General features: G+C 40.7%; 1 protein-coding gene across 1 annotated transcript in view; it reads right to left on the minus strand.

Moving 5' to 3' along the window:
• Positions 1-27,634, minus strand: part of atrn (attractin) — a 166,361-nt gene that overhangs the window by 110,687 nt on the left and 28,040 nt on the right. Inside the window, 10 exon segments of the mRNA XM_034235325.1 lie at positions 2,983-3,164; positions 3,945-4,083; positions 5,215-5,336; positions 7,923-8,146; positions 13,013-13,097; positions 18,227-18,381; positions 19,469-19,652; positions 20,587-20,836; positions 22,451-22,541; positions 25,753-25,921. Of these exon segments, the coding sequence (XP_034091216.1) occupies positions 2,983-3,164; positions 3,945-4,083; positions 5,215-5,336; positions 7,923-8,146; positions 13,013-13,097; positions 18,227-18,381; positions 19,469-19,652; positions 20,587-20,836; positions 22,451-22,541; positions 25,753-25,921 (1,601 nt within the window).

Consider the following 27,634-nt stretch of genomic DNA (forward strand, 5'->3'; position numbering starts at 1 on the left):
TCTTCATTCTTAAATCTCTGCTTGGGTTGGTTCCCTCCTACATTTGCACATACACTGGGGGAAAAAAGTATTTAGTCAGCCACCAATTTTGCAAGTTCTCCCACTTAAAAAGATGAGGCCTGTAATTTTCATCCTAGGTATACCTCAACTATGAGAAACAGAATGAGAAGAAAAAAAAATCCAGAAAATCACATTGTCTGATTTTTAAAGAATGTATTTGCAAATTATGGTGGAAAATAAGTATTTGGTCAATAACAAAAGTTCATCTCAATACTTTGTTATATACCCTTTGTTGGCAATGACAGAGGTCAAACGTTTTCTGTAAGTCTTCACAAGGTTTTCACACACTGTTGCTGGTATTTTGGCCCATTCCTCCATGCAGATCTCCTCTAGAGCAGTGATGTTTTGGGGCTGTCGCTGGGCAACACGGACTTTCAACTCCCTCCAAAGATTTTCTATGGAGTTGAGATCTGGAGACTGGCTAGGCCACTCCAGGACCTTGAAATGCTTCTTACGAAGCCACTCCTTCGTTGCCCGGGCGGTGTGTTTGGGATCATTGTCATGCTGAAAGACCCAGCCACGTTTCATCTTCAATGCCCTTGCTGATGGAAGGAGGTTGTCACTCAAAATCTCACGATACATGGCCCCATTCATTCTTTCCTTTACACGGATCAGTCGTCCTGGTCCCTTTGCAGAAAAACAGCCCCAAAGCACGATGTTTCCACCCCCATGTTTCACAGTAGGTATGGTGTTCTTTGGATGCAACTCAGCATTCTTTCTCCTCCAAACACGAGTTTTTACCAAAAAGTTCTATTTTGGTTTCATCTGACCATATGACATTCTCCCAATCCTCTTCTGGATCGTCTAAATGCTCTCTAGCAAACTTCAGACGGGCCTGGACATGTACTGGCTTAAGCAGGGGGACACGTCTGGCACTGCAGGATTTGAGTCCCTGGCGGCGTAGTGTGTTACTGATGGTAGCCTTTGTTACTTTGGTCCCAGCTCTCTGCAGGTCATTGACTAGGTCCCCCCGTGTGGTTCTGGGATTTTTGCTCACCGTTCTTGTGATCATTTTGACCCCACGGGGTGAGATCTTGCGTGGAGCCCCAGATCAAGGGAGATTATCAGTGGTCTTGTATGTCTTCCATTTTCTAATAATTGCTCCCACAGTTGATTTCTTCACACCAAGCTGCTTACCTATTGCAGATTCAGTCTTCCCAGCCTGGTGCAGGTCTACAATTTTGTTTCTGGTGTCCTTTGACAGCTCTTTGGTCTTGGCCATAGTGGAGTTTGTAGGTGACCAAATACTTATTTTACAGAGGAATTTACCAATTAATTCATTACAAATCCTACAATGTGATTTCCTGGATTCTTTCCCTCCATTCTGTCTCTCATAGTTGAAGTGTACCTAGGATGAAAATTACAGGCCTCTCATCTTTTTAAGTGGGAGAACTTGCACAATTGGTGGCTGACTAAATACTTTTTTGCCCCACTGTATGTGTCAAAGAGAAAGTCTATATGGCCTGCGCTCCCAAGATTTTATTCAGATGCTGGTTCCTACAGTGAGAACAAAACTGGGTAAAACAGCTTTTAAATATGCTGCCCCCACAGCTTGGAACAATGTACAGAAGGAGCTGAAACTCTCAGATTTAAATCACTATGGGGGAATTCAGGTCCATCTTAAAGGACAGAGAACACGACACCATTGGTTGAATGATTTGTAATAGTTTGTTTTACTTCGCATATTGACTGGCTAATGTGCCATTTTATTTGTGTTTTACAGCTGCATTTGTCTGCCTGTCATGTCTAGGGATGGGTATCCCTTTGAAATGTATCGATTCCGATTCCGGTTTTACTTATCGATTCCGGTTCTTATTGATTCCCCGTTTCGATTCCAAAATTGTAAAAGAAAGAGGTCAAACGTTTAGATAACAAAATATCTTTATTGTTTTAAGCTTTAACTGACATTTTTACAAATAAAAAAATATACATGCAATACAAATGTATTGCACAATAGCTGTGCTTTATTTTAACTGAGCTATGCCTGTGGCAAGCTGTTAACAGGCATTACACTGTGCCTTGTCTTTTTCTTTTTTAGTGTAGTGGAGCCTCACTTCAGAGCGTTTACCGCGACCCATCTTTGGTGTTATGAATTGACTGAGCTCGTGAACTGTCTACTGGAGGCGGGGGGAGCCTCGCTGCGGGGCAACTGTGGACCTCTGTCGCCTGTCAGCGCAACTTACATGATGCCGTTTAAAGAAATTAAGGGCGGTGCCGGCCGTCAGCGTACCGAGCCGGCCGTCAACGGCCCGCTGACGACCGGCCGTTCTGTGATTCTCCAGAACACACAGATGGCCAGTCCGCCTACCCTGTATTCCACCGGGTCACCGCGGCGCAGACGGACCCGGTGGAATACAGGGTCTACCGCGTTTAGGAACCGTTAAGCAGAACCGAAATTGTGTATTTTGTATGGGTACCCGGTACCCGGCATTTTCTTATCGGTTCTCATCTGGAACAGAGTTTCGGTTCCCAACCCTAGTCATGTCTGTGTTTTATCTGTTGTAACTTCGTACATGCTGCCCCTCTTGGCCAGGTCACTCTTGGAAAAGAGACTTTAATCTCAATGAGTCTTTTACCTGGTTAAATAAAGGATATATATATTCATTTAGAGCTGCTTTATACTTCTACCCCCTCTATATCTCAGAAGCGCTTACAGTACTTGTTATTCACATACATGTGTTTGACAAGGCCATTATGTATATTAAGTACTTCTAGTTTTGATATTGTTTGTATATTCTGTTGCCAATACCTTTGTACTTCTACTTAATTTAAGTTAAGCAAAAATATCTAAACTCTTCTTCCACCGTTGATGATTATAGATATCGATGCAAACTTCTTGATGTACGATTTTAATCATTAAAATGCTCCAATCTGATTGATCAATTCAGGGGATATCCAGGACTGTCCCCCCCTCCCACTTACCACCACGCTCATGATCTGCAGCTCCTTCAGCACAAAGTCCACCTTCTTCTGCGTGGTGAGCGAGGCGAGCACGGCGTTGTGGCTCCGGCAGGCCAGCTTGGCATTGTCGTACGAGTCCTTCGCCGTGATGATCTTCACACAGGAGTTTCCAACAAGGTGCCAGCTCTCACCACACACGTTTTCTAGAATGGAGAAGGGAAAAAAAGTAATTAGATGAGAAGTAGAGAACATATGGGTTTGAACAATGAGTTGACAGATTATGAATAGGACAACTTTTATTTGATTATCCAACATCATTTTCAATACTTGTATCGACAGGTTACCACAGGAAAGGAATCACAGCCATAAAGGGACATACACATTGTCAAATGTAGGAAGTACTGTCACATTGAATCTAACTTAAATTAAAACCAGTATGATATAATAAATATTATATAATGTTGTATCCTCTTTAAATTAGTCTAATTTTGCAATTATAGTTCTGATCAACGTCCTGCAGGTTAAATATAGCGAAATCCAACATATTGGTTTCCAACTTTACGATGGAACCTGTAAGGGAACATCTCTCTCCATATATATAAATATTTGACCATATCATCATACAAGCTTGGTTATTGGTGATGCATCCCCAACTCTTATTAATAAATCCAATCCAATCCAACCACTTGCATATAGACTCTTATTGCACAATTTTCCTATTTTCTTTTTGTATTTACTTGAACTATTTTTTCTGTTTTTCTGTTTTATTGTGTTGCACTGTTGGAGGAGCCTGTGACCTAAGATTTTCATCGTCATAACTACACTGTAGCTACGTACGTATGACCAATAAAAGCCTTGGGGCATAAACTGTTCCCATAAGTGATGATAGATGGCCAAAAAGGCGATGATGAAACTAACACCAAAATTGTAAATACTTTACATTTCCTCTGCCTGTGAAGTAATGTTTGTATTCCCACCGTTACCTGGCAGTGAGATGCACTCCTGGTTGCGGGGCTCCCACTGACAGTTCTGGTCCACAGCGCAGCTCTTACAGCTGGTTTTCTTGTTGCACACCGATGACGGGTTGTATTTGGGACAAACTTCAATCTCTGCTATGGCCCCCTGGGAAGAGAAAGCAGAAAAATAACTCAAACTAACAAATCAATATGATTCATGCTCCATAAATGTCTTGTTTCATTATCAATAGAAGGCAACTAAATATTCTAGATCAGTAACATTTGAAACATATCTAATGGAAAGATTTTATGAAGAAAGACTCTTGTATCTAAATGGATTGTTTTCTTCCTGACCATGCAGCTGATTAGAAAGCCAGGTCATCACAGCTGGAGATATCGAGTGCAGATAGGAGCGCTGGAGGAGACACATGAACTATCTTCTGGCATCATATTGCATTTGACTGAGAAGCCATTTAACCGCAGATTGACCGATCAGATTCACTGTAGGAGACGAGAGCGTGCTTCATCAGCCCTTTATCTAGTCATCACTCAAATTTGATACGTCTCGATTTATAGGGTGTAATAACTCTTGGAGGAAATTAAAGAGTACTTTTGTGTCTCATTTAAAATGGATACAATCTGAGAAAAGCTAATGGAGTTGCAAAGAAACTCATAATGTCCAAACATTCATCACTGTGTTTCAAAGAGACCTTCACTAAATAATGCCTTTTAATCGTACATTTTAAACTGCTGTAAGTGAGGAGCAGATGCAGTTAAATGGAAGACTTTTTAAACCCTTTTTTTACCATAGAAATAAATGTTATACCAATTTGTATTTTGTGGTCAAACTATAGCATTATAAAGGAAATATACATCTGCAGAAATGTCCTCCACATACCTATCCAAGGCCTTAAACTTAATAGTAACACAAAGCATGTGTTAATTCCTATAACATGAAAGCGTTGTCTTTTAGTCAGGAAAAATACAATTAACAATATATTTACCCCAAGTCTTTTGTAAAGAAATGTAACTAATGTGCAATTAACGCTTTGCTTTCTTCTTGCTTCTTTGATGTACTCCAAATTGAATTATTATAATTATTTTTAATTGTGGTGACATTCTCCCTCTGAGCAAAACGTAAACATATTCCATTGACATTCTTGAACATTTGCAGTGAACACAACGGTAGTGCAACTGTACTTTAGGCCTACATTTCAATGAATTTCAAGTATTTTAAGAGACAGTTAGGACTGTGTTTTTTGATGTTGGAGTTGCAGGGTTAGCAGTGTTTTCTCACCGTGGCGGAGGTGCAGTTGCTCCCCAGAGACAGGCACTGACCGGAGCACCACTGGCAGCCGTTGGTGTTGGCGGCGCAGCTGTAGCAGTCTGTGTACTGGTCACACTTCTCACTGTCTGCATCTGCAACAGTTGGAAGAACATGGACTTTAAATAGGTTTGCCCTAAAAACTATTTAAAGTTATATAAAAAGGACACGCAGAAAGTAAATGAATATTACAAGAGTGTGGGCAAAGTTTTTAACCCGAATACCTGGTCTCACATTGTTACATTTTTATTGTCGTTTGATCATTTTAAAACTATTTTGAAGCAATGATTCAAAATGATGGGTCGCAGCATTGAGTTGACACCAGTTGTGGATGAATTATCCCAATCATTTACTTAATATTGGACTATTATTACTGATTTAATAATGTCAAGTCATGGAGCAGCTAATTTGACTGTATTTACTTTACACCATATCACATTAAATATTTCACCTACGGCTCTAAAAATGGAAGCATATGGAGTCTCTTTTCTTTTTGTCGCTGATTTTAATTGAACTATTCATATCTTAAACTGCACTGTAACTTTTATCCATGTATTTTTTCTTTTAATGTTTATTTTATTAGCTTTTCTTTTAAATGACTGATTTTAAATGCCCTTTTCTTAATGTCTTTCATTTTTTGTAAAGAACTTTGAATTGCCTTGTTTTGAAAAGTGCTATATAAATAAACTTGCCTTGCCTTGCTTTGCCTTGCCTTGCCTTTAGTTCTGGTTCATTTCTCATACGGCACTTTAAGTAATTCTCGTCCTGCTGTGGACCGCTGATCTGTCAACACTTCCTGGACATGAGCTTTCTTCTGGGGAAACTGGGGCAGGGAGGCTGGCAGACAGCAGCAGAGCGGGGAGCCTCTCTGGTATTAAACGTGGCTGAAAGATATTCCGGGGAGCAGTTTCCATCTGCCACCGCTTCCTCAGACCCCCACGCCGGGAAATGAGAGTGCCCGTGTTGGGGAAACTGAGGATTCTTTGTGACAAATGGCAAACAGCAAACAGAAAATAATTCTCTCAGCGGGGGAAGGCAGAGAGACTGGCTGAGCTGCCTCTGATGATCACATCTTGCTATCTGACACACACTCGCACACATATACAACACTCTCACACACACACATTACAACACACACACACACACACATACAACACACTCACACACACACATACAACACACTCACACACACACATACAACACACTCACACACATATACAACACACTCGCACACATATACAACACTCACACACATATACAACACACTCACACATATACAACACACACACACATATACAACACACTCACACACACACATACAACACACTCACACACACACATACAACACACTCACACACATATACAACACACTCACACACATATACAACACTCACACACATATACAACACACTCGCACACATATACAACACACTCGCACACATATACAACACACTCGCACACATATACAACACACACACACATATACAACACACTCGCACACATATACAACACACTCACACACATATACAACACACTCGCACACATATACAACACTCACACACATATACAACACACTCGCACACATATACAACACACTCACACACATATACAACACACTCACACACATATACAACACTCACACACATATACAACACACTCACACACATATACAACACACACACACATATACAACACACACACACAGGCTGTAAACCCTGAGAACTAGAACAAACTGTCATTTTAAAGAAAATGACTTAAAAGTTAAAATTCACAGCCTTAGGATAACAACTATTACCATTAAGATTGTTTTAATTCATTTGTTGATTAAATTATTATCTAGTTTTCAAATTGGCAAATAACAGTAAAAAATCCATGTCACGATTTTCCCAATGAGGTAGAAATGTATGGTTTACACTTTAAATGACATATGCGTCAAGTTGACATTATTATTCATCTGCTGCTTGTTAAAGTGGGAATAGACAAGGGTTGCTTTACCTTATCATCATAAACTAAATATTGAATACACAATGTAATGGCTATAGGATGATGACACCATTTGTGTTTGGAGTGGATATGGGTAAAAGCCCCGGACAGATGCGAACTCCACTTACGGCACAAATCCAAGGGAAACAGAATGCACTGTGTCCTGTGATGTGTTGCCAACTTCACATTAAAGTAGCTACTGTAGCACTCGCTCCAAAAGTCATAAGCTCATTTGCATTTTGGTGGAGTTGAGTATTCTCTTTTTCCATTTGAATTCATTGATGGATAAATAGTCCAGACAATCTTGAAAAAGGCCAATTAAAAAAAATGTATGTTGATATTTTCAAATAGCTTTGATGTTTTTTTTTAACTAACTGTAAACATATTAGAAATCAGCAGCAAGGCAAATTGTGAATTTCCTGTTGAACAGCTAATGAATTGATCCCGTTGCAGCACAGTATCACACAAGCATCATCATGGTGACATTCTTTCCCCCATTTTCCCTGCTTTGGCAGTCTGTTACAAACAAGCCCTTTCTGCCAGTTTGTGCATGCCGTTGGACATCAGTGTTATGAATGCAGATGAGCTCTGCAGACACTCAACACAAAGACAGCGAGGATCTAAAATAATCTGGGATTAGTTTCACATGGCAGACGTGCAGCAGTTTAGCATTTCAAAGCGATGGCGGTGTCACCTACATGATCGTGTGTTACAGGAGGCCAGGAGCTGCTGCTGCTCCCCTCCGATAGCGCTGCTCTCCCAGGGCAGGCAGCTCTCCTGGGTGCTGTTCCACACACACTGGATCCCGGGCCAGGCCTGGCTGCAGGACGCCGGGCTGGAGAAGGCGGCGCAGCTGGGCGACGTGTACATGAGGACGTCACTGAGCAGCAGGCTGTTGAAGCCTCCGAACACGTACATCACGCTGAAATATGAGAGAGGGGGAGATGTCAGAAGGCTACAGTGGAAGGTGGTGAGGAGATGTAAGGGATTCAGGAAGTAAAACCAGGTGATTTCCGCTTCAATCTTCCCTGGTTTCAACCTTTTGTGCACAGTGAGAGCCAGGGAAGCTTAGGCCGAGTGCTCTTCCTCTTCTCCGGCTTCAGCCTGTCTCACAAGTCTGCTAAATCCCCAACAAGCGCTCTCTTCCTGTGAGGATGACCCTGACAGACCACCCTGCTGTGTGTGAGTGTATATGTGTGTGAGTGTATGTGTGTGTGTACTAGGGCTGTGCATCTTCACTGGTCTCACGATTCGATTCGATTACGATTATCCTGTCAACGATTCGATTCAATTCGATATCCCGATGCATCACGATTCGTACCAATGCGTTGCATCCTCAATTTTCTATATTACTGCACATGGCTTATTTTTCATCAATGCATACATGCAGTAAATACATATGAACTCTCTTTTTATTATTTAGAAAGTGCTTCAGAAATCAATAACATAAATGTCTTGACATTCATTTATAAACCAAAATAAATGAATTGTATAGGTCTAGCCTCCCTATATCTGTGTATGAAGTTGTTCCATCCTCAAAACAAAAAAATAATGCTTCTGCAGTCTAGCTGCAGCTTCTAGCTACGGTCTTCTGTTTAAAAAAAAGGACTCTGAATGTCCTGAATGTGGCATCACACACAGGACACTGAATGTCCTGAATGTGGCATCACACACAGGACTTGAGTCTGAACACAGCAGACAACAGGAGTATTTACAACAGCATATAACAACTAAAATAGTGCATGTGGGTGCACACTTACATTCTCTGTCTTACTGTTACATAAACCCCATGAATGTATGAGATTAAGTTAGCTTCATTATATCTCAGTGATTAAGTGAATAATAAAGTTTCTATCGGGTCACAATCAGCCTGTCACTCATTATTTTCAGGGAGGGGGCGGGGCTTAGAGGAACAGAGGAGACGGTGATCGCGGGAGCTTTTTTCCTCCTGCCTTCACAAACTTTACACACGTATATATCGTCTGAAAATTGCTAGAGGACATTCATACTCTGCAATCCAAGACTTAATTAAATCCACCAAAAACCTGACATGATTGTAACGCGATTATTTTGAAAAACATAAATCCCTGAGCCGCAGCGACACGGAGTGATTCAGAGCGGGTCCTTCTGCTGTTGGTTCTGGACTGGTGTTCTTGTGTTTGTGGATAAAGCAGACTGCTCCGTGTTTGGTGTTGCTGTGCCGCTGTCACGTCTGTTCCCTGATCTCTGCGTAACCGACCGATTTGATATTAAAGTGACAGAAAAAAAAAAACGTTATAGTAAAGCCGCGGCCGGAAAATCAGGAAGCAACGTTACTACGCTATAACCGATTATCTTCCGTCACTGCATCGAGACCGAATCGTCCGCATCGCAATGCATCGTAGAAACAATTATTTTCAACACCCCTAGTGTGTACAGGGCATATCTGAACATCTCTCTCCGCTGGGATTAGTGTGTGTGTGTGTATGTGTATGTGTATGTGTATGTGTATGTGTATGTGTATGTGTATGTGTATGTGTATGTGTATGTGTGTGTGTGTGTGTGTGTGTTGTGTGTGTGTGTGTGTGTGTGTGTGTGTGTGTGTGTGTGTGTGGTGTGTGTGTGTGTGTGTGTGTTGTGTGTGTGTGTGTGTGTGTTGGCGGCATTGGCTGGGCAGAGTGGGCGGATGGATAATTTGCACCCGTCCGATCAAAAGTCTCGTCGGATCACAGAGGGCAGACTTCAAACCGCTCACTCTGGACATCCTGCTGCGTCTCCCATCAGAAGGAGGAGAATAGAAACGTGTTTACAGGGGACCAAAACTGATCCGCTTCCTTTCTTCCTAATTTAAAGAGATGGGAGTCTTTGCAAAGAAGCAAAGGACGATTAAGACCATGAACGAATGTACTAAAGTTATAGAAGTTTAAAAAAGGCAACACACAGAAAGACCAATGACTACTTGGAAAAACACCAGTAGAGATCAAGAATAATTATTATTTCATAGTAAGCAGATATTCAAAGATGATAACCTTATTAACTCTAAATGGGAGGATCTTGTAAATGAAATATATGGCATGGAAAAAATATCTTTTGGCGAAAGATGGAGAAATAGGTAAGGTATACCATTGGGTTAAGATGGGACAATTGATGTGCACAGGAGAATTCATGAGGTATCCTTTAGCTGTTAACTATATCCTATACAATGATTTAGTTTTTTCTTCTGACTTATTATGTATTATAAATGAAAAAGTATTTCATTTTGTTTTGGTTTCTTAGTCCCTGAAACAATATCATTTATTGTTTATCACTTACTATGCGTAGGATGCAGCATTGGTTTTTATTAATGTATAAAGCCATTTTAGGTAAGCTTCCACTGTACATATGTGCCAGATTTGCTCCAGTTTGTGACTCTTACAACCTCAGATCCAGTGCCTGGATACGGGTTCCTGCGGTGCGGACGGAGGCTGGGAAAAGGAGTCTTTTTATTATGGTCATTGGTCTTGGAATGACCTTCAATCACGCCTCAAACTGACGGCACTTGTCTCAATAGCATGTTTTAAATTGAAGTTGAAGTCCTTACCACTCTGCTCTTGCAGTAATAACTAGTGCACCTTTCTTACTGTCCTAATGTGCTCAATGTAGTGACTGCTTTTTTGTCTTTTGTTTTCTTAGTTATGTTCTCTGTATTTTATATGTCTGTGTTATGTGTAACGTTGCGGCCTTCTTGGCCAGGTCAGCATTGCAAATGAGATTCTATCTCAATGCTTTTATCTGGTTAAATAAAAATAAATAAAAGAATGCAATTATACAAAAAAATAGCTGAATACAGAAAGTGAGGTTTAGAAAACTATTATTTTTAGTATAGATTTAAAGATACCTTTCTAAAGGAAGAGTGTTGCAGAGTTGGAGGCACTGACAGTGAAAGCATTCCTCTTGCCTTCAGTGTCTCCTTTGGTCTAGACCGGGGGATTGCTACCCATTGTATTATGATCTGAGGAGCATCAGCACTCAATATGTGAACTTGAGAACTATGAGAAAACAAAAAAAATACATTTTCAAATCAAATTGAGGCCAATGCAAAGAGGGGATTGGAGTAGGTGATGCCTCCATATTTTATAACATGAGTACTTTACCTTGAACATTCAAACTAAAACTCCTATGTCTTTGTGTTTGGAATAACTTTTTAGAGAATATATTGCAAACTATCTTTTGTTGACCAGTTTATTTTGGACTAAATCTCCATATTTATTTAGGATTCAGGATTAAAATTACAAAGCGACACATACAGGGAACTTGATTTGATGTATAATGGTGCATACATAAAATGGTAAGAATAATTAAGTTGTAAAATAAAAGCAAATATAGAACTATTAGAAAAACAATTGTAAACAATGTTATACAATAAAAAGTTGAAGTACGTTTATAAGAAATATTTTCTTTTCAAGCCTTAATGCAAAGTGCTATGACATGTTTTCTTTCCAAAGCCAACATTGTATTTAAGTAAAGCTCAACTTAACTTCACTCCAAAGTGTGCCTGAGATTGTGTTGAATCTGAAACGAATCGATGAACCAATGCATGAATGAACTCTTAATTGGTCCTGAGGAGTCGTCAGTGAGGATTGACTCCAACAGGGCTGGTGATTCGTGTTAATATTTGATGCGTTCTCTACAACACCATGTATAATTTAATATGGATCGCTGTCTCTTGCTCTGCTGGCGGTGCAGATAATACTTACCGATGAGTCATCCCTTCTGGTCGCAGCACCATCACTTTCACAATCTATTCACATCGCAGGCTAATAATGAAATGTCATGTATGAACGCACAGGGGATTTTTTCTGTCTCTGTCAGTTGGCCTTGGCTCTAAGTGTTTGCGGCCACAGAGTTTACAGTATGTTGGAAATGTTCTTTTTCAACAAAGGATGTGTCCGATCATTACGGTGTTACAATGTGAACGGATCAGTCCTTCAGATATTACTACTTCTTTCTGGAGTGTTTTGGGCCGTTGTAGCGCGTTTGCACCTTATATATACAGTCTAGGGTTTGCGCCCGTCAGCCACCGTAGATTGCATATCGAGTTTGATCAAATGATTCAGAGAGCATCTGGACTGTAACGTGCACAGATAGGTGATCATGAATAAAGAAAGCAAGGAAAGGATCCAAGAAAACTGAAATTTCCCATTTGAAAAGCTGAGGAGTCCCTTAATGAAAAACTTAGCGGAATGCATAATATACGACATCCCGGCTCGTATTTACATCAGAGGCAGATATGTACTTAACATGTTTGTTTGTATGTCATATTCCAGTAGGACATGTCTTTAAATGAGAGTGCATAATTAAACATGAGTAAACCCCAGTGGAAATAAAGGCAGTGACTCCAGAAACAAGGTCACTGAGAGAAATCAGGTTGAGGCTGAACATCTGAGAGCATGCACTGCAGATTCCTCCCATACTAACTCCCTCCCTATTTTATTAAAAAGTAGTAGATTTTTGATGTAAAAGGGACAAATTAAAAGAAGCAAAAGGTGTTGGTGTCTGAGTGTTTTGCCAATGAAAGCCTCCAGAATATCAGAATGTTCTTTAGCTTATTTTACAAATCTGTGGGACTCTAAGGGATGAATACCATGCCTTTCATACTCTGTGTATTTGTGTGTGCAAGTTTCTTTTGTAGATAAGATCCTGTGTTGCGGTTTTAACCTATTTTGTTCAATTTTGTTCCATTAGTTTAGCCGAAAATACATGCTCCACACTCTCCATACAGCCTTTCTGTGCAGCTGTTAGCTTCAGTAGGTGCTGCATAAATGATTACCTGTCACTGATGACGGCCGAGTGTCCGAAGCGATTGACGTCCTGGAAGAGGTCCGGTCGAGGCAGCACTGTCCACTCATCACACGCTGCAATGAGAAGAGGCACGGAGAGGTCAGACTGATGACCTGCTCTCACATATTGAATAATTTGGGTCTTCAGCACGTGGACATTCGGCTGACATGCCATGGGTGGTTAGCGAGACCTCTAACAGCTCGTATCCCCATGTCAATCAATGTCAGCCTGCAGAGCGTCCTTGACCGAGGCACCGGCAGCTGCAGGAGCAACAATCAGGGTGAGAAAATGCAGCCAGGCATGTCTGGCATGTGGAAATAAATACACTCATGAAATATGGTCTCATGTGGGGACTGAATGCAACACAGTGCATGAGGTTATTATCACTGATACTGTAGATCACAGCAAGAACTAGTTTCAACTCCCAAAACTGACCTTTTTCACATTTCCTTTCTTACTCCTCCCATGGAATAGCAGAGTGCAGTTTGATTCAGGTTATTCAGGAGTTTTCTTGTAAAAACAGCAGCAAGGATGAAGTTGTTTAGACCACGTGTTTCAAGACTTGTGACCCCCTTAAAAATGGTTAAAGCCTTTATGTTGACATACATTTTGAGCCATTCAATAAAAGAGGGAAAATAAAAGGAGAAACTAATAAAATGTTTCAGAATAGGTAAACACATTTTGGGTTATAGAAATGAGCTTGTATCATTGATCCCATTAATTAACTAGGGATCCTGATCTCTAGGTTAGAACCTTGGACTTAATGTTTAAATTATATATAGCCATTGTTTCAGCAGAAAACAATGCCAAACAAACTTTAATTTGGCAAGATTTAGCCCAGTTTTACCCCAGACATTGAGTCACTCACTGCTTACTGGGTGAAGACATTGATGAATAAGGTGATGAATTCATGTATGGTTGTTGTTTAATGAAGCTGCAGCAGTAGATGACAGTGTTCACCCATCATGATCATGTTCAAACAAAACAAACAACAACAATAAAGAGTCGTGGCATGTGAGGCTGAAAGTCAAAGCTGCAGGATCCCGAGCAGCGAGTGCAGTAAATCTCCTTCAGCCAGAACAATGCAGTGCAAGTCATCATGCTCACACAGAATGACATCCGCAGGAGCTCCACATCCACAGGTAGACACTGTCCTCTGCTGGCACACGCCAGTACTGCAGGTGGTGCATTGCCTGTCAGAGGAGATTTATTATGACACCATCCACCAATGTCAGGACGGCGGACGGGCCTTTAATTCTACGCTCCAATTGAGTTCAGCTCGTTAAGGAGGGGGCGATTAGTCCTGGACGCACAGCCCATCTCTGCTGTAATTACCAGGCAATTACAGAGCGGCTGCTGCTGACACCGACCTGCAGCTGGCAGGTGGGGGGGGGGGCCGGGGTGAGGAAAATACTATTCTACTAGTCTTTTCTGTCCAATTACAAAATTATACAGAGCAGCAGCAGGGAGGAGAGGTAGAGTGGTGGGAGGGGAGATAAACACAGTTTTTAATTTCTAAAGTTTGACTAAAGTGTCAAATCTCAAGGGAAATCATGAAAACAATTTGTTTCCCGTGGTGACCACCAGAGTGGGATGAATTAGTTTTATCATGCCAATCATGTGGTAAATGTAAAAGCAGGACAATATGCTGAAAATTCAATGAATGCCTCTTCATGTGCTGCCTTCACTGTCATCTTTTCTCCACAGCACTCTTTAATAATAACTTTACTAACTTTTAAAAAATGGCAGTAACGGCCCGTCCACACTACAGCTTAAAAAAAAAGCTTGGAGCTGGGCGCGTCTGAAGCTCGACCAACAACCAATCACATGAATCTCTCGCCCCTGACACACAAGCAGCGGTTTGATTGGCTAGAGCTTGTACTGGCATATGATTTGATTGGCTGGCGCTGGCTACTCCGGCGTCTCCGGTGTCAGAAGTTGAACATTGTTCAACTTCTGACGCCGGAGACGGACCGCTATGCTACCCACAATTCAGTTCGGCGAAAAGCGAGGCAACGTGACGTCACCCCATTCAAAGTGAATGGGCAGACGCGTTGGAAACCGTTTTTGAAGCTGTCGAAGCTGTAGTGTGGACGGGCCGTAAGAGAAGAATAAAGAGCTTTTTGAACATCAAAGCATGGAAACATGTCAGAGTAAAGGCACAAAATCCAAATATGAACCTGAAAGTAACATACCAGGGCCCTATAACCTTAGGTACAGTACATGCCTTGCACCATATGCACTTATCTTGGACACGCATATGCAGTAACATTAAATATATAACAGTTTAAGCTCCAAATTATATTGTTGTTATTTTAAATGTATACAGTAACTTACATATGTTGTACTCCCTTTTATTATTATTATTATCCCAGTATGTACTCTAATCTGCCCTATACTGTTTTCCTTATCTCTTGTTTGCTGTTACTGCCTTGACACCTGAATTTCCCTGCGGAGATCAATAAAGCTCTGATCTCATCATGTCTTATCTTATCTATGAGCTCCAAAAAGGGACATTTGTCGGGGATATTTCATCCCAACATGCAATTCTCATGAACAAACTAAATCTCATTGCACAGTAAGGGGAGGGGGTGTTTTGGCTATGAGTTTGTCATTTGGCTGTCTGTCGATCACTTTGGTTATGACACGCCCAGGAGGCCGCTTCCCGGCCAGCAGGGACTTCTCCTTCCACTCCAGACAGACTGAACCTCCCATTAATGAGCAGCTTATGACAGCGCTGCGGAGGCACGCAGACTCAATTTAGAACAATATTTGCGAGCGCCTGATAAAATGAGGATGCTGTTATGGGTTCTGACAAAGCTGTGCGAACTTCTATAAGGACACACCAGAGAGCTTTAAATGGGATTATAATTAGAATGCAAAAAAAGCGTGCTACAATCTCCTCTTTTGATCGTCGAAGACAGAAAACACATTTTCTGACCCACACCCTGCTTCACACTGATAAACATGGGGTAACAGTCTCTCTCTCTCTCTGCTGTTGAGCGGCTGTGTTAAACAAACTGAGGTTAAGCATGTTGATTAAGGGCACCTTAGCAGTACGGAGAGGTGAGCAAAAGAATAAACATCAGAGAGGTCCCCAAAGCAACCAGTGTTAAACCCAGACTGACTAGTTTAGTGTTTCCTTTATTAAGCTCTGATCATTTCATTTATTTATTCGTTCATTCACAGAGAGATCCTCGGGGGGGCGAGTGTGAACTGCAGCTCAGGTTAATGCCACAACATCTGATGCACGTCTTCCCCTCTAGACTTGACCTGACTTTCCAGTACTAATGTGAAGAAAACACAGACTTCAGGATGTATTAAATGCTAAGTAAACTTCTCCCAGCAGAAAGTGTTTTCAGCAGGAGAGGTAGAAGATTGTTTCTCTGGACATCAGAAAGAAGACAACTTTCTTAGATGTCTTTTCAATTAGGAATTTCCCACTTTCATTTGTCTTTGAATCATTTTTAGGTACATTGTATTATTTTGTATTATTATTTTTTTACATTTTCTTGTATTTATTCCTTGTGTCTTTAATGAGTGGACTAACTATTGCACTCCTTATTTTTACATTATTTTAGTTATATTTTTCTATGATTTATCTTGTTATTCCAGCTCTTATATTTTATTATCATTAATAATATTATTATTATGAATTATTATTACTTGGACATCTCTTCCAAAAGTATAGGTGTAGTATTTCCGAGCAGTCATTCATTGTATTATTGCTCTTCATAGCTTGTATGTTTTCATTTCAATATGTTTTATGACACACGGCAGCTGTGACTCAGCCAGTCTACATATTGAAGTGGCTGAAATGAACCATAAACTGCTCCTAATGGCTGTTCATTATGTGTGTGAATGTGTGTGAATGTTTATCACTCAACAGACGAATGGTAGCATCTGCCTCCAGTGTATGAAAGTGTGTGTGTGAATGGGTGATTGCTGGTATGTGTTGTTAAGCAGTTTGAGTGGTCGCTAAGGCTAGACAAATGTTATATAAAAAATACATTATTTTTGTGTAGCTTTGTATCATCTTTGACTTTTACAAAACACATCGCACATTGAGTCCAGACTCTAACCAGGTTTGTTATATGCCACAAGATGACCATGTATACGAACTAAAGGAGCTAATCCAGACCACCAAAAATTTGTGAACAGGGTTGACAACATCAGTTTGACCATCTCTTACCGAGGTGACACAACAAGTTGGTAACAAATAAGACGCAGGATAGTCTGTTAACCACAGCCAGAGAGCAACAAGCAGCACTGTGACCATATAGTCACACACAGGGGGACAAACACCAAACCACAGACTGTTCAATCTGCAAAATACAGAACTGGAACAAGGAGCTTATGACGCACTTAACCTACGTCAGTATAACAGCATGAACATCAAAGGGGCCGGTTGTGGTTACCATGTTGTAATTATAGCAGGATGCGCTTACAAATTCTGCACATCACTTTGTTTACATGAGATCTCAACCTCTGAGGAGTTACATCCACTTTGTTTACAGCCACTGGCAGTCAGGAGGGAACGAAACAGAAACGTTTCAGATCAATAGAAAAATGACTTCATTCAGAAATCCAGTCTGAGATTAGGATTAAATATACTCCAGACAGCGAGCGCTGGCAGCCATCATAACAGCATTAATATGCACATTAATAAACCACTGAGTAATTTCCAAGAGCACAATATTCCTCACTTCCTCTATCCAGGAAAGGTTAGTCTGGCTTAACATGCAACACCACACTGCACTGCTGTAAAATGTAAGACCACGTTATTCGAATATTTAGCATGAGATGTGGCTGTGGTTTACCGCCTGTGTACATCGAGCAGTGACATTTGACCTTCTCTTACTTCAGTCGAGTCGCTCAGTGTGCAACAACAAAACACTGCGGTCTCACGGAGCAGCTCCCAGGTGTGTCTGAGTGTTTATGAATGCACAGCAGCTCAATGCAGAGGAAAAAAGATGATGCATGCTTAGCAGAAAAAAGCCTGAGTGAAGCTGAAAATACAGACTGCTGTGGATGCTGTAAATACAGACGTGTGTGTGTGTGTTGTGTGTGTGTGTGTGTGTGTGTGTGTGTGTGTGTGTGTGTGTGTGTGTGTGTGTGTGTGTGTGTGTGTGTGTGTGTGTGTGTGTGTGTGTGTGTGTGTGTGTGTGTGTGGTGTGTGTGTGTGTGTGTGTGTGTTACTGACCCAGACTGTAGGACAGGAATTCGGAGGAGAAGCACTTGGCTCCGTGGCTCATGGATGTGTCGTTGTGTGTGTTTCCTCCAAACACCAGCATGGTCCCGCTCACCATCACCGCTGTGTGCAGGTAGCGGAAGAAGCCGCTGTCTCTCAGAATGGTCCTGCAAACACAATGATGGTTTTTATAGTTCGATGACCTGTTTAACCTTGTTTGCCTTTCACAAGATGTAATGATCGCTTTGTATTAGTTTTAACAGCAGAATTCATTGCACAGAACAATTCATGCAAAGAATGCTCAGTATTCACAGTACTGATATCAATACGTTCAATGTTTATTGCAAGGCATACAGATTCATTGCAACAGGTGTAAGAAATCTCCCAGAATCCCTATTTTACAATTGTTACAAATGAATTGCATTAACCCATTGTGTAAAAAAGGGTTTATTGTATTCATATTCTGTAACAGACTTAGTCATTGTGATTTAATGTCATATGTTTCCCAGGATTACGGTATTTTCTTTTTATAACACATGGCGGTTGATAGAGAACACAAATCAATCAGATGCAGTGAGAGTTACTTTGTCTTGAATGTGGGATTTAAGGGTAAAGTGCAGACAGTCTTTTTTATAGAAATATAGCCAATTAGCTAAATGAAGGCCTTCAAACGTTATTTAAAATACTGACAACTTGTATAAAGTACACCTTATTTTCCATGTTGCTGTTTGTACAACCTTGAGAAAATTAAAAGTGCAGACTGTTTTGATAAGAGATAGTTACCGTCTGAAAATGATTTTATTTTCAAATTGAACAGATGCTGATATGTTTTGATTTGACATTGTAAGGTTATGAGCCCAATTTTTTTTTTTGATTAATGATTTTTGCATTATTATTGTTGCAAATAAGACACAATGTGACTTAAACATATTGTATAATCTCAAACATAACCTAAATAATACATCTTTGTTTCTTGCAGCAGTCATTTTCTAACTTGACTCAATAAGAAGTGCTGTCTGTTTGCTAAACTTCATTACAAATTGATCAATAATAGTAATTTTCTATCTTTTTAAAGAATCATTTCAGAGGCCTGAGTAGGTAGAAAGTATGCTGCATTTCAGAAGAAAAAATGAAAACAGTAATCCTCAACGATTGCACACTTGAACATCATAATGCATCAGAATACACTGTACAACAATCTTGTGTACTTTACTGTGTAATCAATATAAATGTGCACCAAAAAGAGAGCCTCACCATTTCATCTTGTCCACCTCGAACTTGTACAGGTCTCCAGCCAGCCCGTACTTGTTGGCGCTGAAGGCCTTGTAGCCTCCGTGGATGTAGATGGCTCTGGAGCTGGGGTCGAACGCGCTGCTGTGGCCGTACCCCCCCTGCACCAGGGCCCCCTCCGTCGCCACCATGCTCCATGTGTTCCTCACTGGAGGGTCACAGAAACAACATTTTACTGAGCCACTGAAAACTAGCTTCATTATCATTCATAATACAATGAAATACAAATAGTTAGGTCTTTGTGCAGAATTTAGGTTGTGGTCCCAGAGGGGATGTGCTGGAACTAATTACAGCTTTACTGAGTTTACACAGCGTCTTATGAGTGGAGGAGAGAAAAGCCGATAACAATCTTGTATTATTGTTCATAAAATGCATTAAAAGTAATTAAAAAAAAAGCATCAGACTGCCTGCAGATTTGACTGGTCATCATTCAAGAATGAAAAGTCACTTTTTTGTGTGTGGAAATTGGACATGCACATCCCATTGTCTTACATGGACTGGCTTTTACAAGACTAGACACATCCTAATTAAGACTGGCTTTACGACTTTTGGCGGCTGAAGGAAAAACACGATCCCAGTCCAAAGTCCGTCCATTTTTATCTCGGTGGTCAGTGTTGATTTCCTGTTCACATATAGCTAATCAGTGGTCTAAAATAGAGCAACTGACACAAACCTAATTTACAACAGGATAAAAAAGGTGTACTGATTCTAATATAGCAATTTACCTTTATTTGTATCATTTATTTTGTACAGATTGCTGATAGATGTGTTTGTAACTGACTGTTTGCACTCTGGTTAGACCCTCCTAATTTCATTACACTCTGCTTGCATTATGTAATGACAATAAACTAATCTAATTCTCATTTTACCATTTACAGCTCAAATGCCCCCTTGCTTAGAGATGGTACTTACAGAAATATGTCTCATAATGTTTAAACGCCAACAAGCATTATGCCATCACACAGTGCACTTCTATATGTGCAGACAGTTTTTGAGCTTTCAATGCATTTTCATGGGGTTGGGATTGGTCACAAGTAGGGAGGTATAAGGTAGTCGCTCACACTTCAGCACCTACAGCTTACCGATGTTGTACTCCTGCACCTGGTTGATATATCCGTACAGAGGACAGTGTCCGAACAGGACCAGCATGATGGGACTGTCCTCCTCCTGGAGGGGAGGCACGATGTGGGCCGAGTGTCCTACCACGGGGTACTGATCCTTGGCCCGCGGGCTCAGCAGGACCCAGGTCTGGTTCTGGATGTGGAAAACCCACAGCTGGCTGGACACGTTTCCTGTGGAGTCGATCTTTCCTCCGTACATGTAGATCCTCCCCTGGTAGAAACAGAAAGCAAGGCAGCGTAAGATCATACAGTATATAACGGGAGGTCCTTTCTAAAACTAAATATTGTGAAATGCATTCAACCTAAAACACACATCAGTTAGAAAGGGGTCTTTTGTAATCCTAGGTCCAATTTGCTACAAACACTGAAAATTCTTAGTACCAATATTGTAATATTTTACCTCATAACTAACTTTGCGTTGTTTTGAAGCAGTGTTGCAATGAAAAAAATATTTATTCAACGGCTCAAAACACAATATTGACTAAACCAAAGCCTGGCACAGTTACACTATTGTGATCAGGAATCATCAATCTATTGAAGTATTACCATGAAACTCAAACAAAGCATAAGAAACACAAGGGATTTTCATAGAAAAGAAAATCAACCTTGGGCACCAATAACCTTCAATCCCTTTCTTATAATAACGCCAGTTTATTTGCATCATTCCCTGGACCTTGTTTCCGAAAGAGAAAAACATTCCCCACTTGAAGACCTGAAGATTTGCTGGAGGTCAGACAGAATGACGTCTCAGGATATTAAGAGTCGGGCAATTGTCCATTCATTCTTTATTAGAAAGAACAAAGTGTAGACCTGGTTCCTATACAAAGTGCCCTGTGATTTGGCAATATACATTTAATTAAAAGTACACGTGGGTACAAAGTACTCATCCCCATGACAATATAAGAGCGAGTAATTGCAGATCCCATTGAACAAAGAAACTCATCGAAACAGAGGGTACTTGATCTTGTTGAAGCAGCAGTTCCAATTTAGTTTGGTAGCTTCAAAATCTATTTAATTAATTCTGAACGTGTATTGAGGATTATACAACAAGGAAAGGGCCCCATTTTATTATACAAGTGGAACAATTGTTAAAATAAGAATATTTTTAAGTAATAATGCAACATACTGTATTTCTACTCAAAACGTTCTTATATCATCTCAACAAAAAGTGGTTTTACTTGATCTTTATTTAACATAAAAAAACGTTGACATTACAAAAGCTTAGTTTGATGATTTCCAGGCGTGACAGAGGAGTTATAGCATGTCCTGCCTTTGATAAAGCGATCACAGTGTGTTTGCTTGGAGCAGAGTTGGCACATTATCTGTGTCTCCGAGACTTCCATCACTTCCATCTGTAATGCATCAAAACTGATTTGATTTTAGATTTGTTTTGCAAGCTCACACCGACTTCCAAGACGCATTCAAACACCGTGATGCAACGTGTGCATCAACAATCGCTCTGCAGCCCTGAATCCTCCACTCGCTAATTTAGTATTCCATCAGCGGCTCCTAACAGTCTTTCTGGCTGAGAACAAACTGCTTCACCACTTCACTGCAGCATATCAGAACCCAGAGATTTATATATTAGTTCCAGACAGCTGAAAGCATACATAAAAGGAAGAGGGGTCTATAATGTTTCTGCTAGCTCCTCCATGTAATTCAGTTGTCATCTGTTCTGTTTTCATCTCTTTTGAAAACCTTTTTACGTCACACTGAGATGGGCTTCAGATGCATGCAGAAAGCTTTATAATAATAGAGCGATGTAGTCATGCTGTCTGAATGAATATCCAGGTTCACGGTAGATGTCATTTATCGCTCCACATACCTCATGAAGAGCCAGAGAGTGGCCGTATCGCGGCGTCACAGTGTTGACGGAGGGGTCCAGGGTCAGCCAGCTCTTGCTACTGAGGTTATACCTGCGGGAAGAAAACAGGAAGGTGAGGAGACCATGACAGAGCAGCTTTAAGAAACTACTCAAGGAGGATTTTAACAAGTGTATGAGTATAAGAATCAGAATCCAATTAACTGCCAATTTGATTTTTACATAAAAAGAAAGTGCTTTGGAGTATTTGTTCCTAACATTACTATTAAACGGGATACAATTAAAATACATGAGTAGATATGAGAAGTGGTCGTTTCGCTTGATCAATTGAAATGTGACAAAGACAAGGTGAACCAGCCCGTGGGGAAACATGGTTTGAAATGGAAACCCATAGATTTGTGGACATAAATGATGTTGGACCCTCTTCCTTCCCCCTTTTAAAGTCAGTGAGATGAAGGTGGCAATTGCATAATGTGGGGCAATCCTCTGGACATTATAATAGGTTTGCCTTCCACAGAAGCTTTATTTATTTGATATCACACAAACATCTATCTTGTCAGACTTTAAGTAAAGTGTTTACGTGCCGCCAGCTGGTGACTGGAACAAGCAGCGCCCCGCTAGGAGCTACTGGGGTGGTTTGTGTGTGTGATGGGACACATGGAGGCGACATTCAAAACAAACAATAGTGGTTTGTGTAGATTCTGCAATAGTATATCGGATCTTGAGAGTTCATTCATGAATTTGTTCATTCATAGAATAGCAAAGTGCCACAATGAAGGCTTTTCTTGATGAAAAAGAAGATGTTTGGATTTTTTCCGACTGGTTTTTGATAGAGTCTTATTGACAGATGATTAGTTATATCACATGCTAAGCTTTTCCCTGAAAGTGCCTGCCTTCTTTCAAAACAGTTTCTAAAGGCTGCTTCTCAGAGGGTTCTATGGAATCTATCTACGTCAGGTTAATTAAATATGGTTTGAAACATGGATTATAATCAGGGGTGCACATAACTTTTTTGCCCTGGTTCTCAAAGGAGCACCTGGAGATGTTGCTTGGTGCTCATCCTTAAAATGAAATAAACCGTAACTTTTGAGGGGTCTTGACTTTATTTGCCAGACACACGGCACTGAACACACATGCAGAGGTGAACACAGAACACACATGCAGAGGTGAACACAAGACAACATTAGCACGACCAGTAATCCTACAAGCTGTCATCACTACCCTCCTGACTGTTCTCCTCACTGTTCTCCTCACTGTCAGACATGGTAGCTGATGATGTAGGCCTACTTCTTTCTCTCTGGTTGAGTCTGCGATTAGCTGCTTGCATCCACAAGTCAACAGCTGGGTTTGGGTCGAAAGTCTCTGTTGTCATCTTAGAAAAGTGTATGTAATCAAATAAGTATGTGAACATAACCAATAGCCTACCATAGCCAATAACAAATGAATGTAACTTATTTTGTTTGTGTTGTTCATTCATATCTTATTTTACCTTAACATTTATTTATTTCTGCATTTTTTTTGTATCTCTCCAGTTTTAAAGGATATTTTTGGTTACTGTCCTATAGTATACATTGGAATGATTTCAAACCTGTTTATCCCAATAATTATAAAGGAGTGCCTTGGAAATATGTGTTTACATAAATTGTGACCAAACAGTTTGAACTTAGACTAAAGTGAACTATCTAAACACTCAGAATCCTTACCTCACTGAGCTGTAGTATCAGCCTCTCAGTCTGACTGGAGAGGACTCTCCCTCCACATTATTGTAGAAATATCTTCTTCTTATATCCGTTAAAGCAGCTAGCACCAGATTCTAATAACAACAGCGCCGGTACCGGTGCACCCTCCCTCTCTCCCTCGCTCACTCGCATTTTGGCTGTGAGCTGCGGGCGCCAGATAATCCAACATCCCCCATTTTCATCACTTACAGCGCCCATCGTACAGGGCAAATGAAACGTGTAACCGGGGTGAAAAGGGTGTTACATTTACTTAATTATGAATATTGTTACATCAAGGCCGAAAATTAGGATGAGCCCCAACGGTCAAAAATGGTTTTTTCCCTCCCAGAGCTACCAGCGCAGCACCTCCCCAGATCTGGCGCCCTAGGCGAACATCTATTACGCCAGTGCTACGGGCCGACCCTGAGTTCATATCATAGGTTCATATGCAACTCGCAAATATATTTCTCTCTCTCTCTCTTCTCTTTTCTCTCTTTCTCTCTCTCAATGTTGGTACGCAAACGCGCCTTTTTTCAAATGACACGGTGCTCTTTTTTTGGCGGAGATGCGCATGCGCACCAGTTATGTGCAGCCCTGATTATAGTGCTCTGAGTATACTCATCGGCAAACCACAGGTAGGACATTTTAAATTGCACACAAAATGAACCATCCAAAAAAAAAAACTTCAACAGCAATGAGCAAGCACTCTCCATTGAGACGTGTTGATGACTCCAGATTTAAATGTACCAAACATACATGAGAGTTTAACCAATCTTCTCATGTGTTTTACAAAATGTTGTTGGAGTTTGGCCAGTGCAACTTTATGTGTTTTGCTTATCTTTCTTATCCAAAGTGGCATACAACAAGGACTGTAGTAAATAAACAAATAAAAGTTAGTTTACAATGTGGGCCACTCCAAAGTACAACGGCTTCCATCATATAAGCGCTGTTAAACCTGCCAAACATAGTACTTATCACAAGTGAAATGCAAATCATACCGTTTGGATTTTAGACAGACTATGAAACCATTGCTCTGGAAATACTTGCAGCTTTATCAGGAACAAGATAAGCATGTACATCGAGGAGCAGAATTTTTGCATTTGTCAAATCCAACTATGTCAAGGTGACAACCCAAGTATTAGTTTGGAGTTGGCAGAATGCTTCTATAGAGTCTCACATGATAGACGTGAGGAGAAATAAAAAGTGCAGCAGCCTGCCTCTTAAAACCATAAAACCAAAATATGAGCCAGGGCGAAAATAGTGATTATCCTGGGTGGAGTTCAGGGTGAGGAGCACCAGCTGTAATTGTATGGCTTTAATAACATCCTTCACTCTTGCAGAGCCGTGTTCTTCTCCTTGTTCAATGTTTAACAGACAGCGCTGTCTGGAAGAATCTGGGACTTCCTGACAGCCCAGTAATACTTAAGAACTATAACAGACATAGAAGTACAAAACAATTGGTTTTGCAAAAGAGAAAATGTATTTCGACATCTCGTTCCCCTACAGTCGCATAGCAACAGCAGGACGAGAGCAGCAGCCAAAACGCCTGAAATCCAACTCCAGATGCTCACCGGGGAGAGTACTTACGCTTTGACCACGTGATAGTCAGAGGCGTTGAAGACGTAGCCTCCGATGACCCACATGATGCCCTGGTCCACCACGGCCTTGTGGGAAGCCTTGGCCAGCCCGGGGTCGGTGTACTCCTCCCGGGTGCAGAAGGAGGAGTTGGCCGGTACCGAGACCAAACAGTTTGGACCTGAGGAGCGAAGAACATCGAACAGTCAGGGCTGCACGAGGAAGAAAATCATGCAGAAAGCTCACATCATACATTTTTTGATGCCCCAGCTCTTTAATAAAACATGAGACTAAATACCTACAAAATAAATCAGCATTAAAACAGTGTTTGGATAAAGTTTCTGCATTAAGGAGGACTCAACTTCAGACTTGCAGCCAGACCGTGATACATTAATGTGTATATAAATATGTCTCCATATCGAATAAACACATGTATCTAAGTCTGCACGAATCACCCTGTCTATGAACTTCACTTCAGCACATACAGTATTGTGTTCTTTGGATACATTTACGATTTCTGAAGAATTGCAACATGATGAAAACTAAGATGCAGAAAGCAAAAAGTACCTTTATTTAACGTCTTTTCTGGGAAATAAGTAGTCATGCCGTCTCCCCTCATTTCTGAAGAACAGCACCATAGTTTGTATGATAACGAAATACAAAGTTATAGCTTGTATTGTCTGTGAATATATATGATATACTACCAGACGTATTTTGTATGTTTGGCTTTTACTGCAGTTAAGGCGCTTTGAATGCATTGGCTCCAGTTTCCAGTAGTTTTAAGTAATCAAGACATTTCTACACATGTGTTATCGAGCTTTAGGTGACACTACAAGAGAGGGTACGATCTGTTTTATTTGGATGCCGGGGAAAAAACAGGATCTATTATTGATGTATCTTCAATTATGAAGGTGAGAGGTGAAAGGAAAGGTCAGAGAGGTTACCAAACAGGTATTACGTAACATAAGAGTCCTTTATCATTAAAAATGTAGTTTTAAATGCCAGATGATCCACTATGTAGAGAAAACTAGATGCATTACAGAACCTTTGTGTTGGAGAGATTTGGTCTTCCCTGTTACGGGACAAGAACAATGAAAGAAGCATAAACCAGAATTATTCCTCAATAAAAGGAAAAGACTGGGACTTTTTGGCAACAATTGCCGAGTCATAAATAGAAAGACTGGCCTGGCGATGTTTGAATTGTTTTTTGATGCAGTTTTGGGGCAGATTTGTCGATTTTGATGAAAGACACCAATAAAGCTCTTCCTGGTATAAAATATTTACAGACGAATTGGAGCTATCACTCCATCTCAGAGCAGAAACAGGATGTTTGAGCGCTGGGGGAGTCCCCATTTGATCATTATCCGGACAATGGCCATGTGACAGGAAAGGAAGTGTTATGATTCTCAAAGACAATCAAGGTCACTGAAGCCATTCTCCTTTTTGTTTTTGCTGGGCTGAAAGCTATTCCCTAATGGCCAATATTCCTCCAGGAGCACTAGGCAAACTAAATTACCGTTGCAACGTGGTGGCATTTCCATAAATAAAACAAATGTGGCCTTTGCTTCCCTTAAAGACGCAATTTGTTGAAGGCTACGCATCTGTGAAAGAGATTAAACGCACGGCTGGCCCGACTAAACAGGCATCTGTCTGCTTTTGCACTGCTTGGTGTCGAACATGAGTGCATCTGGGAGCCGGCAGCACAGCGTACACTAAGTGTGCTATTGCTCGGCTAACATACCATGACGGGGTAGTAAAGGCTAAAGAAAATGCAGGTCTGTTTTGCAACTCCCTCAGCTTTAGTAATTAGATTGTGAGCATGCTGAGCCGCTGATATAACTGCAGTTAAATTAAGCTATTGTCTCTGCACAGAGGAGCCATTTAAGAACTAATA

Source organism: Gymnodraco acuticeps, unplaced genomic scaffold (assembly GCF_902827175.1).
Source record: "Gymnodraco acuticeps unplaced genomic scaffold, fGymAcu1.1, whole genome shotgun sequence".
NCBI classification, from domain to species: Eukaryota; Metazoa; Chordata; class Actinopteri; order Perciformes; family Bathydraconidae; genus Gymnodraco; species Gymnodraco acuticeps.